This window comes from Takifugu flavidus, unplaced genomic scaffold (genome assembly GCF_003711565.1).
Source record: "Takifugu flavidus isolate HTHZ2018 unplaced genomic scaffold, ASM371156v2 ctg212, whole genome shotgun sequence".
NCBI classification, from domain to species: Eukaryota; Metazoa; Chordata; class Actinopteri; order Tetraodontiformes; family Tetraodontidae; genus Takifugu; species Takifugu flavidus.
The window spans coordinates 1-16,108 of record NW_026621885.1 but is presented as its reverse complement, the minus strand read 5'-3'; the positions used below and the strand labels follow the sequence as shown (position 1 = coordinate 16,108).

General features: G+C 57.4%; 2 protein-coding genes across 2 annotated transcripts; both read left to right on the top strand.

The window, feature by feature from the left end:
- The first annotated feature begins 107 nt into the window (after positions 1-107).
- chchd1 (coiled-coil-helix-coiled-coil-helix domain containing 1) lies at positions 108-3,290 on the top strand. Its single transcript, XM_057023397.1, has 3 exons — positions 108-317; positions 1,728-1,846; positions 2,256-3,290. Exons 1-3 carry the CDS (start codon positions 176-178, stop codon positions 2,355-2,357), a joined length of 363 nt encoding a protein of 120 aa, XP_056879377.1. The 5' UTR covers positions 108-175; the 3' UTR covers positions 2,358-3,290.
- Positions 3,291-4,682: 1,392 nt separating this feature from the next.
- zswim8 (zinc finger, SWIM-type containing 8) lies at positions 4,683-16,014 on the top strand (the record flags this gene model as incomplete). Its single annotated transcript, XM_057023404.1, is given in 18 exon segments — positions 4,683-6,013; positions 7,626-7,779; positions 9,798-9,892; positions 11,705-11,877; positions 11,949-12,056; positions 12,142-12,223; positions 12,316-12,436; positions 12,581-12,782; positions 13,069-13,244; positions 13,335-13,945; positions 13,948-14,045; positions 14,047-14,256; positions 14,258-14,683; positions 14,755-14,886; positions 14,949-15,128; positions 15,216-15,399; positions 15,513-15,611; positions 15,685-16,014. Coding segments are annotated over 18 exon segments (3,559 nt in total), but the record flags the coding sequence as incomplete, so codon positions are not given.
- Between the last annotated feature and the right edge of the window lie 94 nt (positions 16,015-16,108).

Below are 16,108 nucleotides of genomic sequence, written 5' to 3'. Positions count from 1 at the left end.
CCTGTCACGAAAAGAGGGCGGTCTCCTTTGGAAGACGCCAATGAGCCACACAAATACTGACGGCGGACTTGCGTCAACAAGGAACGCCCTGTTTGGACTAAGAGCCAATCACAGCCTCACGTTTGTCCTGGTTTGATGACGTTGTGAGGGAGGAGGAGGAGCCAGAGTGTTGGAAATGGCGGCGCAGGGAGGCGGAATTGTGTTCCAGGAGAAGGTCAGCAGGCTGTTGGCGAGAGGGAACGGGAGGCCGGTGCTGAAACCCAACAAGAAGCTCGTCTTGGGGGACTCGGTGGCGAACCGCAGGCTCGGGAAAGGGGGTAAGAATCGAGTCATTGTCACCCAGCACGTGTAAGGTCCCATAGCAGGTTATTACCCGTGTGGTAACAGTCCCCTCTCCAACCACAACAATAAATTAGAGGGACAGTGGTTCACCTATCCTGCTCTAACCTACCCTAACCTGCTCTAACCTACCATAAACCTACCCTAACCTGCTCTAACATATTCTAGCCTATGCTAAACCTACCCTAACCTGCTCTAACCTACGCTAAACCTGCTCTAACATATTCTAGTCTATGCTAAACCTACTCTAACCTGCTCTAACCTAAGCTAAACCTACCCTAACCTGCTCTAACATATTCTAGCCTATGCTAACCTACCCTAACCTGCTCTAACCTACCCTAACCTGCTCTAACATATTCTAGTCTATGCTAACCTACTCTAACCTGCTCTAACCTAAGCTAAACCTACCCTAACCTGCTCTAACCTACCCTAAACCTGCTCTAACCTACCCCAACCTGCTCTAACCTACCGTTAAACCTACTTTAACATATTCTAGCCTATCCTAAACCTACTCTAACCTACCCCAACCTGCTCTAACCTACCGTTAAACCTACTTTAACCTATTCTAGCCTATGCTAAACCTACTCTAACCTGCTCTAACCTATTCTAGCCTATGCTAAACCTACCCTAACTTACCCTAACCTATTCTAGCCTATGCTAAACCTACTCTAACCTGCTCTAGCCTATCCTAAACCTACCCTAACCTGCTCTAACCTATTCTAGCCTACCCTACACCTACTCTACTCTACCCTAACCTGCTCTCACTCATAGAACCTCGTCTTCACCGCTACCCTTTGGGCCGTTTACCACAGTGCAACAACAGTTGACTAGTTGCCACGGTCAGAGGGGGCAGAGTTGAACTCCCACTCACCTTTTCCAAATGTCAGTATTGGGATTCAGGGACGGCTGTCTGCTGCTAAACTAGTTAAACTAGCGGGAGCTCATTATGGATCTGGAATCATGGACGTTCAGATGTTAAACTACTGCATGTTTTGTGATTCACAGCAGCTGTTGTATTTATTTTTCAGTATGATGGAATTCCCTCTGGTGACCTGCTGGAGCCTGGGTTAGCACTAGGTTACCAGCAGTTACTGGTTGGAAAGCTTCTGTCTGCAGGTCAACCAAGTCTCAATGAGATGTAGCACAAGTGCAGATCAGAGACCTGCTCCAGGTCCAGGGGCTAGAGCGGGACACCTCTGGGCCCATTGTGGCCCAGCTCCAGCGCCGCCTGCTCTTAATAAAACCAAGGGTCGGTCCCCTGGCGCTCTGCCCCCCCCCATAGTGCACGTGCACACTAGGTGACCGCGTGTTGTTTGTTCCGGCCTGAAATGGAGCCCCCCCCATATGGAGGAGGTCATGGCCTGATGGTCTTTGTGGTGTGTTCTCAGAGGCCACCTGTATCACAGAGATGTCCGTCCTGATGGCCTGCTGGAAGCAGAACAACTTTGTGGACAGCCTGTGCTTCAGAGAGATGACGTCCTTTTACACCTGCGTCAACAAGGCTCAGGTGAGTCCCCACTGACCCGGGGCTCCTGCTCCCAGCTTCCTCAGGTCCCAGACCCTGGAGGCCACGACAGGGGCTCATGAGGTGGCCTGAAGCCGATGACGGTTTGTGTAATTATAGTTTGGTTGGTATTGAATAGCATTTATTAAAAGGTGAGATGTGGAACGAGAGGAGGTCTTTAACAAACGAGCCACAACAGTCATCAACCATAGTTGTGTGTTGTTTGATTTCTACTCAAGTTTTTCATGGTTGTCTAATTTCTGATTCGATATAATTAAATTTTGCCACTATTAAGAAACACGTCGTCATCCTATTGATGCTGCTTGATGGGTTAACCAAGTTAAGGCTATAATAAACCCGCTCGAAACGGTTCTGAACCCTGGACCGGGACTGACGTGTCTGTTTTTGACAGGCTGCCGTGAAGAACCAGTCCAGCCTGCAGGGGGGGCGTCTGCCGCCCAAACAAGTCAACACTCTGCTCAAAAGATTCCCCAACGTGACCTCTGAGATCTGACGAGTGGATCTCTGAGGACGGCTGAGTTCTGAGCGTCTGGACCGCTCGGTCCCGAACTGCTGCCACACCCAAAGACTGCTCCTCGTTCCGGACTTTATTTATTGTCACGTTTGTGTTCTCCATGTACGTTGGAATAAGATCCGACTCTTTGTTTGTCCCGAGTTCCCTCTGAAATAGTTAACAAGGTGATGTCTGAGCGTGGCCTCACCTCGGCACGTTAGCTGCGGCGGCTAACGGGCTAGCTGCGGCGGCTAACGGGCTAGCTGCAGCTGCTAACGGGCTAGCTGCGCGGCTAACGGGCTAGCTGCAGCGGCTAACGGGCTAGCTGCGCGGCTAACGGGCTAGCTGCGGTGGCTCATGGGCTAGCTGCGGCGGCTAATGGGCTAGCTGCAGCGGCTAATGGGCTAGCTGTGGCTGCTAACGGGCTAGCTGCGGCGCCTGCCTGGTGGAGCTCCAGAGGGGGGGTGGCCCCCCTGCACGGTCGTCCGGTTTCTGAACCATTACAAGACGGGTCAAAGGTGGACGACGAGGGACGGGCTGGGAAAGCTGAGCGTCATTTCCTAACGGCTGCCTCAAACACAAGGTCTCAGCTCTGCACGCGTAGCGGTCCCAGTCTCCTTCTGCCCCCGCCCTGGGTTCCTGCCCCCGCCCAGAACGTGCACGCTAGGTTGTCCCTGTAGGCAAGTGTGTTGGTGACTGGTGCTAAATGTCCTGGATTGTCCCCCCAGAGCATGGACATGGACCCAGGCATGGACCCAGGCATGGACCCCGGCTCACCTTAGGAGGCTCTGCAGGAGATTGACCGTTCATCCAGATGTGCAGATGTGCAGAGCTCGGAGCATCATTGTCCAAAGGACCGGCAGCCGGAGGACTCGGGACAGGGTCCTTGTATTAACACAGACTCTTCTTTTTCAATAAATGTGTCCAAAGTTCTGTTGTGGCGTTGTCATTCTGGGGTTCTGAGCGCTGGTTGATGGAGAATAAGGTGGAATAACAGGATGGAAATGAAAACCTTTGGAGAATCCAGCACATTATTATGGTTGGACCTTGGGGCCCGGTGAGGCTGAGCCGGTCCTGATGGTGTCATCAGAACCAGGACCAGGGGTGCTGCTAAACAGGCAATGATGTCACTTCCACGGGGTTCTGGCCCGGACCTTCAGCCCAAGATTCCGTTTGAGGTAACAGCCTGTCAGGGTAATAACCTGTCAGGGTAACAGCCTGTCAGGGTAACAGCCTGTCAGGGTACCAACCTGTCAGGGTAACAGCCTGTCAGGGTAATAACCTGTCAGGGTAACAGCCTGTCAGGGTACCAACCTGTCAGGGTACCAGCCTGTCAGGGTACCAGCCTGTCAGGGTAATAACCTGTCAGGGTACCAGCCTGTCAGGGTAACAGCCTGTCAGGGTAATAACCTGTCAGGGTAACAGCCTGTCAGGGTAACAGCCTGTCAGGGTAATAACCTGTCAGGTACCAGCCTGTCAGGGTAATAACCTGTCAGGGTACCAGCCTGTCAGGGTAACAGGCTGTTATATGGACAGGCTGGTACCCTGACAGGTTATTACCCTGACAGGCTGGTACCCTGACAGGTTATTACCCTGACAGGCTGTTACCCTGACAGGCTGGTACCCTGACGGGTTATTACCCTGACAGGCTGTTACCCTGACAGGTTATTACCCTGACAGGCTGTTACCCTGACAGGTTATTACCCTGACAGGCTGTTACCCTGACAGGCTGGTACCCTGACAGGTTATTACCTGACAGGCTGTTACCCTGACAGGCTGTTACCCTGACAGGTTATTACCCTGACAGGCTGGTACCCTGACAGTTATTACCCTGACAGGCTGGTACCCTGACAGTTATTACCTGACAGGCTGTTACCCTGACAGGCTGGTACCCGACAGGTTATTACCCTGACAGGCTGGTACCCTGACAGGTTATTACCCTAACAGGCTGGTACCCTGACAGGTTATTACCCTGACAGGCTGGTACCCTGACAGGTTATTACCCTAACAGGCTGGTACCCTGACAGGTTATTACCCTGACGGGTTATTACCCTGACAGGTTGTTTTATGGATTATATTGATCATTTGGAGGCTGCTTGCATCACTAGACAGCGCTGATCAGGCAGCACCATCAGACACATCACACCCAGACATGCCGAGTGTTGTTGTTGTTGTTGTTGTCAACAAGGCCCGGTATCGGCACCATGGTGACAGTACCGCTGGACAGAACCCCCCCCCCCCCCCCCCCCCCCCCCCCCGGGCGCTAAAGATGGATACTCGAACTCTGATTAGCAGCTCATCCTTTATTGCCAAGTCCTTCTGAGGAGTCCTCGGAACGGGAGGTGATCGCGTGCCGATCCCGCCGCGTGCTGCACACCAGCCGCTGAAGCCGGAAGCTGTGATCAGCTGATGGAGGAGGTGCGCTAGCAGAGGTGAGACACCTTCAGCCGGCAAAGCGACCGTAAAAACGGACAAAAATCGGGCTTCCGCGTGGCATGTCAGGTAGAAACGGCAGTATCTATCGGCCAAGGCGCTGACGGCCGGGGGGCAGGACAACTATGGACGGATGAGACTTTGTCGAGCAGGCGGTTGTCTTTGAGCAGCTGTTAGCATTAGCAGAGCTCGGATACAAAGAACGGAAAACACTCGGCTAGAAGCGCGGATCCCCGGCGGTGCGCGGCTTTACACGGGCTGACAAATGTCCACAACAGTGCAGGGAGAGTCCGGGAAGGCAACCGCGAAGCTCACGGCGCTGGTTCATGGAGAGAAATAGCGAAGAGTTCGAGTTAGCAGCGCACGGTTAGCTTCGGTGGCTAGAGGAAGCTAACGCGCAGCCCTCAGAAGCTAACCCGAAGTGAGCGGACCTGTTGTTGACTTCAGCTACATTTTAGCACAATCTTAAGCACCTTCGGTCGATGACAGCTTTTTATTCCCACTATGCAGCTATCGAGAAAGTTAGCCGTCAACCTGCCGCGGCTCGTCAGCTCGTTTAGCGGGGAGAGGAGAGGCTAAAGACGGCTTGGGAACGCGGCGAGCTCTCGTCAGGCGTCCACTCCGCTACCGCATCCTAATCTCGGGTAATCCACGGGAATACCCCGCGATGGCCGGAACACAGCCTCCCTGGCGGAATTAAACCGCACTTAATGACGTCACGGCGGCTCTGTGCGGTTCATTATCGGCTCGAGCGTTTTTGGAAGCAACATTGAGTCCGTTCGGGAGCGACGGGAATGACGCCCGGACGCCCGTAGACGCTGCAGTGTAGCTGTGTTGTGCAGCAGCAGCAGCTGTGTGTGTGTGCGTGCGTGCGTGCGTGCGTGCGTGAGCGTGCGTGAGGGCCCAGCGGTAAGCCTCTCAGCTGTGTGTCTCCCCTCCCCCAGCACAACTCCTCACTTTTCCCGACTATCGGGCACTTTTGTGTGTTCGGTCCGTCGCTTTCGCCTCTCGGAAAAGGCTGAAACCCGCTGGAAACGTGGATGTGATGGAACTTATGTTCGCCGAGTGGGAGGACGGGGAGAGGTTCTCCTTCGAAGACTCGGACCGGTTCGAGGAAGACTCCCTGTGCTCGTTCATCTCCGAGGCCGAGAGTCTGTGTCAGAACTGGCGAGGCTGGAGGAAGCAGTCCGCTGGACCCAACTCCCCGACCGTCCGGAACAAAGGTAGGACCTCCGGGCCCGAGCATCAGCACCTGTTGATCCGAACCCGCCTCTGTCTCCGGGTCACCTTCTGAAGGTCCTTGTGAAGGGCTAAACCCGGAGCAGGGCTGTTATCGGACCGAGACGTGAGAAGGTTCCGTTGGAAAATGATTCTAGAATTCCAAAGCTGTTGAAATGCCGACCAGACACTAATAATTCCTCCGGTTAAAGAAAAGAGTCAGTTTCTCTCTCTGGGTCAGAAACAGGGTCCCTGGAGGTGGTGGTTCTAGCTGTGGTTCTAGCTGTGGGCCTCGCTCCGTCCCCCTTTAGGGGGGAGGGACGCTAGTTTGGTGCTGGAGCTGATTTGGAGCTGCCTTGCTCCTGGGCTAGGGTTAGGGTTAGGGCTCTGGGAACGTCTGACAGCAGCCCAGACTGGCTGGAATGGTGGCGGTGGACCCCCCAGGCCAGGCCAGCCCCCGCTGCCTTTATCTGGTGGGGGTGGGGGGGGGGGGGGGTTAGGCGAACCCTAACCCTGAGATCAAGAGTGTCTCCAGGAGAGTTGCAGGAAGCCGCGGTCGGACTCCCAAACCGGCGGCTTCATGCAACATTCAGCCTTGAACAGGAGGAAACCTGTAGCAGAACCAGCCTGATGACTGACTGGGGGAGGGGGCATCATACAGAACAACCACAGTGTTGCACTGACTGTGGGTAAAGACACTGGCTGCAACTAGTTCTAGTTAGTGGTCGAGGTGAAAACTTTAACCTTAAATACAGGTGCTCCAGGGTCCTTGGGTGTGAGTCCAGGTCCAGTTCAGTGACCCCCTCACTTCCTGGTCCACACCTTTTGGTCCGTCTCAAATTGGTCCCCCCCATAGCCCCCCCGATCTGAACCGCCCTCATCACTGAGGGCCTGGTCACCCTTCACACCCTCTCCACCACTCCATGTGACCGCCATCAGGCACACCCTCAGGCCAGAACCACCGGCACACAACATTGACAACAAATGTTTCATTCCCCCTACCAGAACCACTGGGAACAACAGGAAGTGTTCAGGAGTGGTTCTGATGTGGGTCAGGATTGGTTCTGATGCGGGTCAGGAGTGGTTCTGATGCGGTTCTGATGCCTGTTTTTCTGTGATGACTTTGAACTGTTCAGAAAGTTGTAAATATGTCTGTTGACCTCTGCCCTGTTTAGGGCACAAAGTGAAGTCTACCCACCCCTCCCTCTACCCCTCCACCCGTTCACCCCCATCCACCCCTCTACCCCTCTACCCCTCCCTCCACCCCTCCACTCACCCTTCCCTCTACCCCTCCACCCCACCCCCCCTCCACCCCTCCCTCCACCCCCCCTCCACTCACCCTTCCCTCTACCCCTCCACCCCTCCACCCCTCCACCCCACCCCCCCTCCACTCACCCTTCCCTCTACCCCTCCACCCCACCCCCCCTCCACCCCTCCACCCCCCCCCCCCTCCACCCCTCCACCCCTCCCTCTACCTCTCCACCTGTCCACTCCCTATCCACCCATCCACCCCCCCCTCCATCCCTCCACCCCCCTCCCTCCACCTCTCCAAGACCTCCTGATGGTGTCAGATTCCTGCCCAACCTTCCTCTTTGCCTCTTTGCTTGTGTCCCTCAGATGGTCACGTGATCCCACTGGTGGAGTTGTCAGCCAAGCAGGTGGCGTTCCACATCCCGTTTGAGGTGGTGGAGAAGGTCTACCCCCCTGTCCCAGAGCAGCTGCAGCTCCGCATCGCCTACTGGAGCTTCCCAGAGAATGAGGAGGACATCAGGTGAGAGCTCTTCTGTAGCTTCAGGTCTCAGCTCCTGTGATGAAGCTGAGGGTTCAGGTGTCTGCAGCACCTTTTCCTAAAATCAGGAGAACATGCTTCCATAAGGAACCCATGCAGCTCTTTCCAGATGTGGGGTCCTCGACATGCAATGCAGCCTGGCTGATGCTCAGATCCTTCAGGTGGTGGGAAGCTGCTTCTGGCCTGAATAGAGCAGCTGAGAGTTGTTCCCTAATGTTCATTGAAGCCCATCCTGGTCCCAACCAACCCTCAGGACCAGGAATGCTACTCAAGCTGGAAGCTTCTGAAGGTGCTCTGGCTGTGCACGTGTGTGCATGAACTCTACACAGCTAGCATCTACACGCTGATCCAACAACCTTCGGAGGAGCTGCAGTGACTCAAGGATACTTGAGCTGCGACCACAGACGCCCGCGGCCGCAGAAGGCCCTTCCTGTCTCTGGACCTCCTGTCTCTGGACCTCCGGTCTCTGGACCTCCTGTCTCTGGACCTCCTGTCTCTGGACCTCCGGTCTCTGGACCTCCGGTCTCTGGACCTCCGGTCTCTGGACCTCCTGTCTCTGGACCTCCGGTCTCTGGACCTGCGGTCTCTGGACCTCCTGTCTCTGGACCTCCTGTCTCTGGACCTCCGGTCTCTGGACCTCTCCGGTCTCTGGACCTCCATCCCTGGACCTCCTATCCCTGGACCTCCTGTCTCTGGACCTCCTGTCTCTGGACCTCCGGTCTCTGGACCTCCGGTCTCTGGACCTCCTGTCTTCCTCCCACAGCTGCTCCACTGCTACATGTTCCATTCTGAACTCCTCCAGCCAAAGACCTCAGCACCACTTGGGCTGTGTCCTTGTGTTCTGCTGCCCCATGTGCACGCACACACCAACTGGCTGGTAAACGGGTCCTGCATAAGTGCAGGTACCATCCCCAGAACCATCATGGACAGCAGGTGGTCATAAAGCCCATCAGGAGGTCTTCCTGTCCAAGAGTGAGGCCATCGTGTCCTGCATGTCAGAGGGTCGTGGGGCTGAAACCCATGTCCTCCTCTGCTGTAGGGTATATAAACCCATGTCCTCCTCTGCTGTAGGGTATATAAACCCATGTCCTCCTCTGCTGTAGGGTATATAAACCCATGTCCTCCTCTGCTCTAGGGTATATAAACCCATGTCCTCCTCTGCTGTAGGGAATATAAACCCATGTCATCCTCTGCTCTAGGGTATATAAACCCATGTCCTCCTCTGCTGTAGGGTATATAAACCCATGTCCTCTGCTCTAGGGTATATAACCCATGTCCTCCTCTGCTCTAGGGTATATAAACCCATGTCCTCCTCTGCTGTAGGGTATATAAACCCATGTCCTCTGCTCTAGGATATATAAACCCATGTCCTCCTGCTCTAGGTATATAAACCCATGTCCTCCTCTGCTGTAGGGTATATAAACCATGTCCTCTGCTCTAGGATATATAAACCCATGTCCTCCTCTGCTCTAGGGTATATAAACCCATGTCCTCCTCTGCTGTAGGGCATATAAACCCATGTCCTCTTGCTCTAGTATATAAACCCATGTCCTCCTCTGCTCTAGGGTATATAAACCCATGTCCTCCTCTGCTGTAGGGTATATAAACCCATGTCCTCCTCTGCTCTAGGGTATATAAACCCATGTCCTCTGCTGTAGGATATATAAACCCATGTCCTCTGCTGTAGGGTATATAAACCCATGTCCTCTGCTGTAGGATATATAAACCCATGTCCTCCTCTGCTGTAGGGTATATAAACCCATGTCCTCTGCTCTAGGGTATATAAACCCATGTCCTCCTCTGCTGTAGGGTATATAAACCCATGTCCTCCTCTGCTCTAGGGTATATAACCCATGTCCTCCTCTGCTGTAGGGTATATAAACCCATGTCCTCTGCTGTAGGATATATAAACCCATGTCCTCCTCTGCTGTAGGGTATATAAACCCATGTCCTCCTCTTCTGATCTAGGATATATAAACCCATGTCCTCCTCTGCTGTAGGTTGTATTCCTGCCTGGCTAATGGGAGCCCAGACGAGTTCCAACGTGGAGAGCAGCTTTACAGGATCCGAGCAGTCAAAGACCCCCTTCAGATCGGTAGGTCTAAAGTCGTCTCATGTCTGAACCTCCTGACAGGTGCGTCCACCTTTCCCCACGCCCAGCCCCAGACTAACCGCAGCCCCGGGCTAACTATGTTCCCAGGCTAACTCCAGCCCCAGACTAACCCCAGCCCCAGGCTAACTATGTTCCCGGGCTAACTCCAGCCCCAGGCTAACTATGTTCCCGGGCTAACTCCAGCCCCAGGCTAACTATGTTCCCGCCTAACCCCAGCCCCAGGCTAACTATGTTCCCAGGCTAACTCCAGCCCCAGACTAACCCCAGCCCCAGGCTAACTATGTTCCCAGGCTAACCCCAGCCCCAGGCTAACTATGTTCCCAGGCTAACTATGTTCCTGGGCTAACCCCAGCCCCAGGCTAACTATGTTCCTGGGCTAACCCCAGCCCCAGGCTAACTATGTTCCTGGGCTAACCCCAGCCCTAGGCTAACTATGTTCCTGGGCTAGCCCCAGGCTAACTATGTTCCCGGGCTAACTCCAGCCCCGGGCTAATTATGTTCCCGGGCTAACTCCAGCCCCAGGCTAACTATGTTCCCGGCCTAACCCCAGCCCCGGGCTAACCCCAGCCCCAGGCTAACCCCAGCCCCGGGCTAACTCCAGCCCCGGGCTAACTATGTTCCCGGCCTAACCCCAGCCCCGGCCTAACCCCAGCCCCGGCTAACTCCAGCCCCGGCTAACTCCAGCCCCGGGCTAACTCCAGCCCCGGGCTACCCCAGCCCCGGGCTAACCCCAGCCCCGGCCTAACCCCAGCCCCGGGCTAACCCCAGCCCCGGGCTAACCCCAGCCCCGGGCTAACCCCAGCCCCGGGCTAACCCCAGCCCCGGGCTAACTCCAGCCCCGGGCTAACTATGTTCCCGCCTAACCCCAGCCCCAGGCTAACCCCAGCCCCGGGCTAACTCCAGCCCCGGGCTAACTATGTTCCCGGCCTAACCCCAGCCCCGGGCTAACCCCAGCCCCGGCCTAACCCCAGCCCCGGCCTAACTCCAGCCCCAGGCTAACCCCAGCCCCGGGCTAACCCCAGCCCCGGGCTAACCCCAGCCCCGGCTAACCCCAGCCCCGGGCTAACCCCAGCCCCGGGCTAACTCCAGCCCCGGCTAACCCCAGCCCCGGGCTAACCCCAGCCCTGGGCTAACCCCAGCCCCGGGCTAACTCCAGCCCTGGGCTAACCCCAGCCCCGGGCTAACCCCAGCCCCGGGCTAACTCCAGCCCTGGGCTAACCCCAGCCCCGGGCTAACTATGTTCCCGGCCTAACCCCAGCCCCGGGCTAACTATGTTCCCGGCCTAACTCCAGCCCCGGGCTAACCCCAGCCCCGGGCTAACTATGTTCCCGGCCTAACCCCAGCCCCGGGCTAACCCCAGCCCCGGGCTAACTATGTTCCCGCCTAACCCCAGCCCCGGGCTAACCCCAGCCCCGGGCTAACTATGTTCCCGGGCTAACTCCAGCCCCGGGCTAACTCCAGCCCCGGGCTAACTCCACCCCGGCTAACTATGTTCCCGGCCTAACCCCAGCCCCGGGCTAACCCCAGCCCCGGGCTAACTATGTTCCCGGCCTAACCCCAGCCCCGGCCTAACCCCAGCTCCGGGCTAACCCCAGCCCCGGGCTAACCCCAGCCCCGGGCTAACCCCAGCCCCGGGCTAACCCCAGCCCCGGCTAACCCCAGCCCCGGGCTAACTCCAGCCCCGGGCTAACTCCACCCCGGCTAACCCCAGCCCCGGGCTACCCCAGCCCCGGGCTAACTCCAGTCCAGTCCAGTGCTGTGCTGCTAAGCAACACTTGTGTTTGATGTGGGCAGGTTTCCATCTCAGCGCCACCGTGGTGACCAACCAGTCGGGCCAGTCCAAAGGAGCGTACAACGTGGCAGTCATGTTCGACCGCTGCCGCATCACGTCCTGCAGCTGCACCTGCGGCGCCGGGGCCAAATGGTGCGCCCACGTGGTGGCCCTCTGCCTCTTCCGGATCCATAACGTGAGCAAGTGTTGGTCGGCGGAGGTCAGTGCTGCGCCTGCGGCGTTGCTCATGAAGGTGTGTGTGTCCAGGCTTCAGCGGTGTGTCTGAGGGCTCCGGTCTCCGAGTCCCTGTCCCGGCTGCAGAGAGACCAGCTCCAGAAGTTTGCTCAGTACCTCATCAGTGAGCTGCCACAGCAGGTGACGTCCACGCCACATGTCCACGTGTCCACATTCCCCGTCCTCTGGATCCAGGGGACGGTCCTAATCCGCTCTGCCTCCACAGATCCTGCCCACGGCCCAGCGGCTGCTGGACGAGCTGCTGTCCTCCCAGTCCACCGCCATCAACACTGTGTGTGGAGCTCCAGGTAGGCGGCGCCACCTCTGGGTCAGACCGGTGTGGAGGTGGAGCTGGGGGTTGTTGGGACGACTCTCAGCAGATGTCTGTGCTTCCCCCCAGACCCCACCGCGGGCCCGTCCGCCTCGGACCAGAGCACCTGGTACCTGGACGAGTCCACGCTCAGCGACAACATCAAGAAGACGCTGCACAAATTTTGTGGCCCCTCACCTGTTGTGTTCAGGTAAGAAGCTGAAGGCCTCGGCCCGTTGAATGGATGCGGGAGCTGCTCGCGCACGTGTGACCTGTGCCACGTGCACGGCCGTGGAACCCTCTTGATGTGTTCTGCTGGCGGTGAATGGTTCTGAAACCAGATCTCGTTTGGCAGTGACGTGAACTCCATGTACCTGTCGTCCACCGAGCCGCCCGCCGCCGCCGAGTGGGCGTGTCTCCTGCGACCTTTAAGAGGGCGTGAGCCAGAGGGCATCTGGAACCTTCTGTCCATCGTCAGGGAGATGTTCAAAAGACGAGACAGCAACGCGGCGCCGCTGCTGGAGATCCTGACCGAGCAGTGTCTCACCTACGAGCAGGTAGGGGAGGGGCCACTTCTAGCGCTGGTGCTTGGGTCCAGACCCACCAGAACATTCCCGACCATTTAGACGGTTTTATTTCAGTCCCTTTTCAAACGAGTCCTGCCTAGCTAACCAGCTAACCAGCTAACCAGCTAACCACCCAGCCTTCGGGGGCCCAGCTCCCATCACTCACCTTGGACCAGTTTGCTTTTGGACCCACTCCAAGGGTTACTGAGCAGGAGCACGCATGCGTAGCGGTTCCGTGTCGGACGTCCTTGTTCTATAACCACGTGTCTCTGGACAGATCATCAGCTGGTGGTACAGCGTTCGGACCTCGGCCTCCCACAGCAGCGCCAGTGGTCACACTGGGCGGGGCAACGGCCAGTCGGAGGTGGCCGCTCACGCCTGTGCCAGCATGTGTGATGAGATGGTGGTGCTCTGGAGACTGGCGGTGCTGGACCCCACCATGAGTCCCGGCAGGTGAGCTGTCCGTCTCTGCAGGTGGAATGTCCTGCTCCTGGTTCCCTCGCCTGCGGCCTGCTCAGGATCGGTCTCCGTGCTCTCTTCCAGGCGTCTGGAGTTGGCGGGCCATCTGAAGCAGTGGCATCTGAAGGTCATCGAGATCGTGAAGAGGGGGCAGCATCGCAAGTCCTTGGACAAGCTGTTCCAGGGCTTCAAACCTGCCGTGGAGTCCTGCTACTTCAACTGGGAGGTTGCGTACCCCCTGGACGGCATCACCTACTGCAGCGCCGATAAAAAGAGCTCCACCTTCTGCTGGTCCAGGGCGGTCCAGCTGCAGAGAGGGGCCAAAGGTGCTGCGGGGCTCATGGGAGAAGGTTCCGACTCAGGGGGCGCTGCCCGAGCTGAAGGCTTTTCTGGGGGCGATTATAAAGGCAGGGGAGGCACTTACGCCTCCCAGCAAGAGGTGGCGGTGCGACCCAAGGAGACCAAACGCAAGGGTCTGTCCATGAGCGGCGGAGGAGGGGTGCTGGTCCGGCTGGGTGGCACCATGTCTCTGACCCTAGAGGATGCAGGAGCAAAGTGCATGTACAAAGGTCCCAGCCCATCATTCGGAGGAAAGATGAAACTGCCCCAGGGGGGCGGTAAGGGGTCCTCCGCCGCAGGTCCTGGAGGGGCCATGGCCCTGGCTGGGGCTAAACATAGCAGCACCAAGAGGAGGACAGCAGCGAGGACAGCTCTCTGGAGCCGGACCTGGCTGAGCTCAGCCTGGACGACGGCTCCAGCCTGGCTCTGGGCGCCGAAGCCAGTAACACCTTCGAGTTTCTCCCCCCCCCCACCAGAGATGCTGCCCTCTCTGAGTCCTCTGCTGCGAGACTCCCATAAACACGGCTGCAACGGTGGGGGCAGCAAGATGTTTGACACCAAATGTGCTGGACACTCCCCGCCCACGCTCCCTCCTGCTGAGCCACATCCTCCCAGCTTCCATCCCAAGAGGCCGTCGGGAGCGCGGGAGCACGCCTGCCGCTGCGGAGAAGGAGGCTGACCTGGAGGAGGTGCCTGCCGAGAGCAGAGAGGAGGACCTGGACTCCACCTCCACCTCCACAGCACGCTCCAGCACCACGGAGAAGTTTGCTAAGCCCGCGTCCAACTACGAGCAGGTCCCAGTAGGCAGCAGGCCAGAAGCTGGACCAGCTAACAAAAGCAAGGAGCTGCAGGAGGAGCTGCAGGAGGAGGCTGCAGGAGCAGCTGCAGGAGGAGCTGCAGGAGCAGCTGCAGAGGAAGGGGTTGAAGAAGCCGTGGAAGAGGAGGTTGTGGGTGAGGATGACTACCAGGCGTACTATGTGGGTGTGGCCTCAGAAGAGGGCGTGGACCGACAGATGGCTGACAGCCTTCATCAGGAGGAGGAGCCAGACATCTTTGCTGGAATTAAGCCACTGGAGCAAGAGAACCGCATGGAGGTGAGGAAAGGTTCAGCCCTGGGGTTTAGGTGAGACCTCCTTGAGTTCTGAGCACGCTGTCTTTAAACCAGGTTCTGTTCGCGTGTGCTGAGGCGCTTCACGCTCACGGCTACAGCAACGAAGCGTGTCGGCTGGCGGTGGAGCTGGCCAGAGACCTGCTGGCTAATCCGCCAGACCTGAAGGTGGAGCAACCTCAGACTAAGGTAGGTCACTGCACGCCGTCTGAAACCCCGGGACCTCCTTCTGATCGACCTGCTGGGTTTAGGGGAAGAAGAGCAAAGTGTCCACCACCCGGCAGACTCAGGTAGCCACCAACACTCTATCAAAGGCTGCGTTCTTCCTCACCGTCCTCAGCGAGCGCACGGAGCTCCACAACCTGGCCTTCAACACCGGCATGTTCTCCCTGGAACTCCAGAGACCACCAGCATCCACCAAAGCTCTGGAGGTACACACACGAGCTTCCCCGCTGCCCCCCACCCTTCTCAGGCTAACGCTAACAGAACGCGCGGGCCGTATGCTCTTGGGCCGGCAGGTGAAGCTGGCCTACCAGGAATCGGAGGTGGTGGCCCTGTTAAAGAAGATTCCTCTGGGGGTGGTGGAGATGTCGGCCATCAGGGAGCGAGCGGAGCAGCTCCGAGACGGGAGCTTCTGTGATTATAGACCGGTGCTGCCTCTCATGCTGGCCAGCTTCATCTTTGATGTTCTCTGCACACCAGGTACGGCCTTTGTTCACGCCTCGTTAGCTCAGGTGCTGGCTAGCCTCATGCACATTTCTGCTCTGCTACCTTTCAAGGGCTTTTTAACGCCCCTCTTCCATATCCCCGGGCAGTTGTATCACCAACAGGTTCTCGTCCACCGAGCCGAAACCGCAATACTGAAATGCCCGGTGATGAGGAGCTTGGGTTTGAGGCCGCTGTCGCTGCTCTTGGTGAGGACGGGTCCTGCGTTTTGATCCAGCTGTGTCGTCCAGGACTAGACCAGGGTTCATGCTGTGTGTGCAGGTATGAAGACCACTGTGAGTGAAGCAGAACATCCGCTCCTCTGTGAAGGCACCAGGAGGGTGAAAGGGGACCTGGCCTTGGCTCTGATGATCACCTACAAGGACGACCAGTGCAAGCTGAAGAAGGTAAAGCACAGCTGCTCCCTCTGGGCCCCACATGTGGGGAGATCAGCAGCAGGAGGGGGGCAGTGGTGGTCCACATCCAGGATCAGCCTCGCTGAGCAGTTAGCAAACATGTCAGTCAGTGCGTTAGCGTTAGCCGGACGCAGGATGATGACATCATTCAGGTCCCTCGAACGTTTATACCGTGGATCTCCTGAGCAACGGCAGCGTGAGCCTGGTCACACTCCTTTCCAGCACTCTCTGCTCCCTCCCTCCATCCTCCTCCCCCCTCCCTCCATCCTCCCTCCTCTCTCCATCCTCCC

What these genes read in the sequence shown, in the direction of transcription:
- chchd1 (XM_057023397.1), top strand. Translation starts at nt 176, where the DNA reads ATGGCGGCGCAGGGAGGCGGAATTGTGTTCCAGGAGAAGGTCAGCAGG. An exon ending in CCGCAGGCTCGGGAAAGGGG is followed by an intron (nt 318 to 1,727) that starts GTAAGAATCGAG and finishes GTGTGTTCTCAG; the next exon opens with AGGCCACCTGTATCACAGAG. An exon ending in CCTGCGTCAACAAGGCTCAG is followed by an intron (nt 1,847 to 2,255) that starts GTGAGTCCCCAC and finishes TGTTTTTGACAG; the next exon opens with GCTGCCGTGAAGAACCAGTC.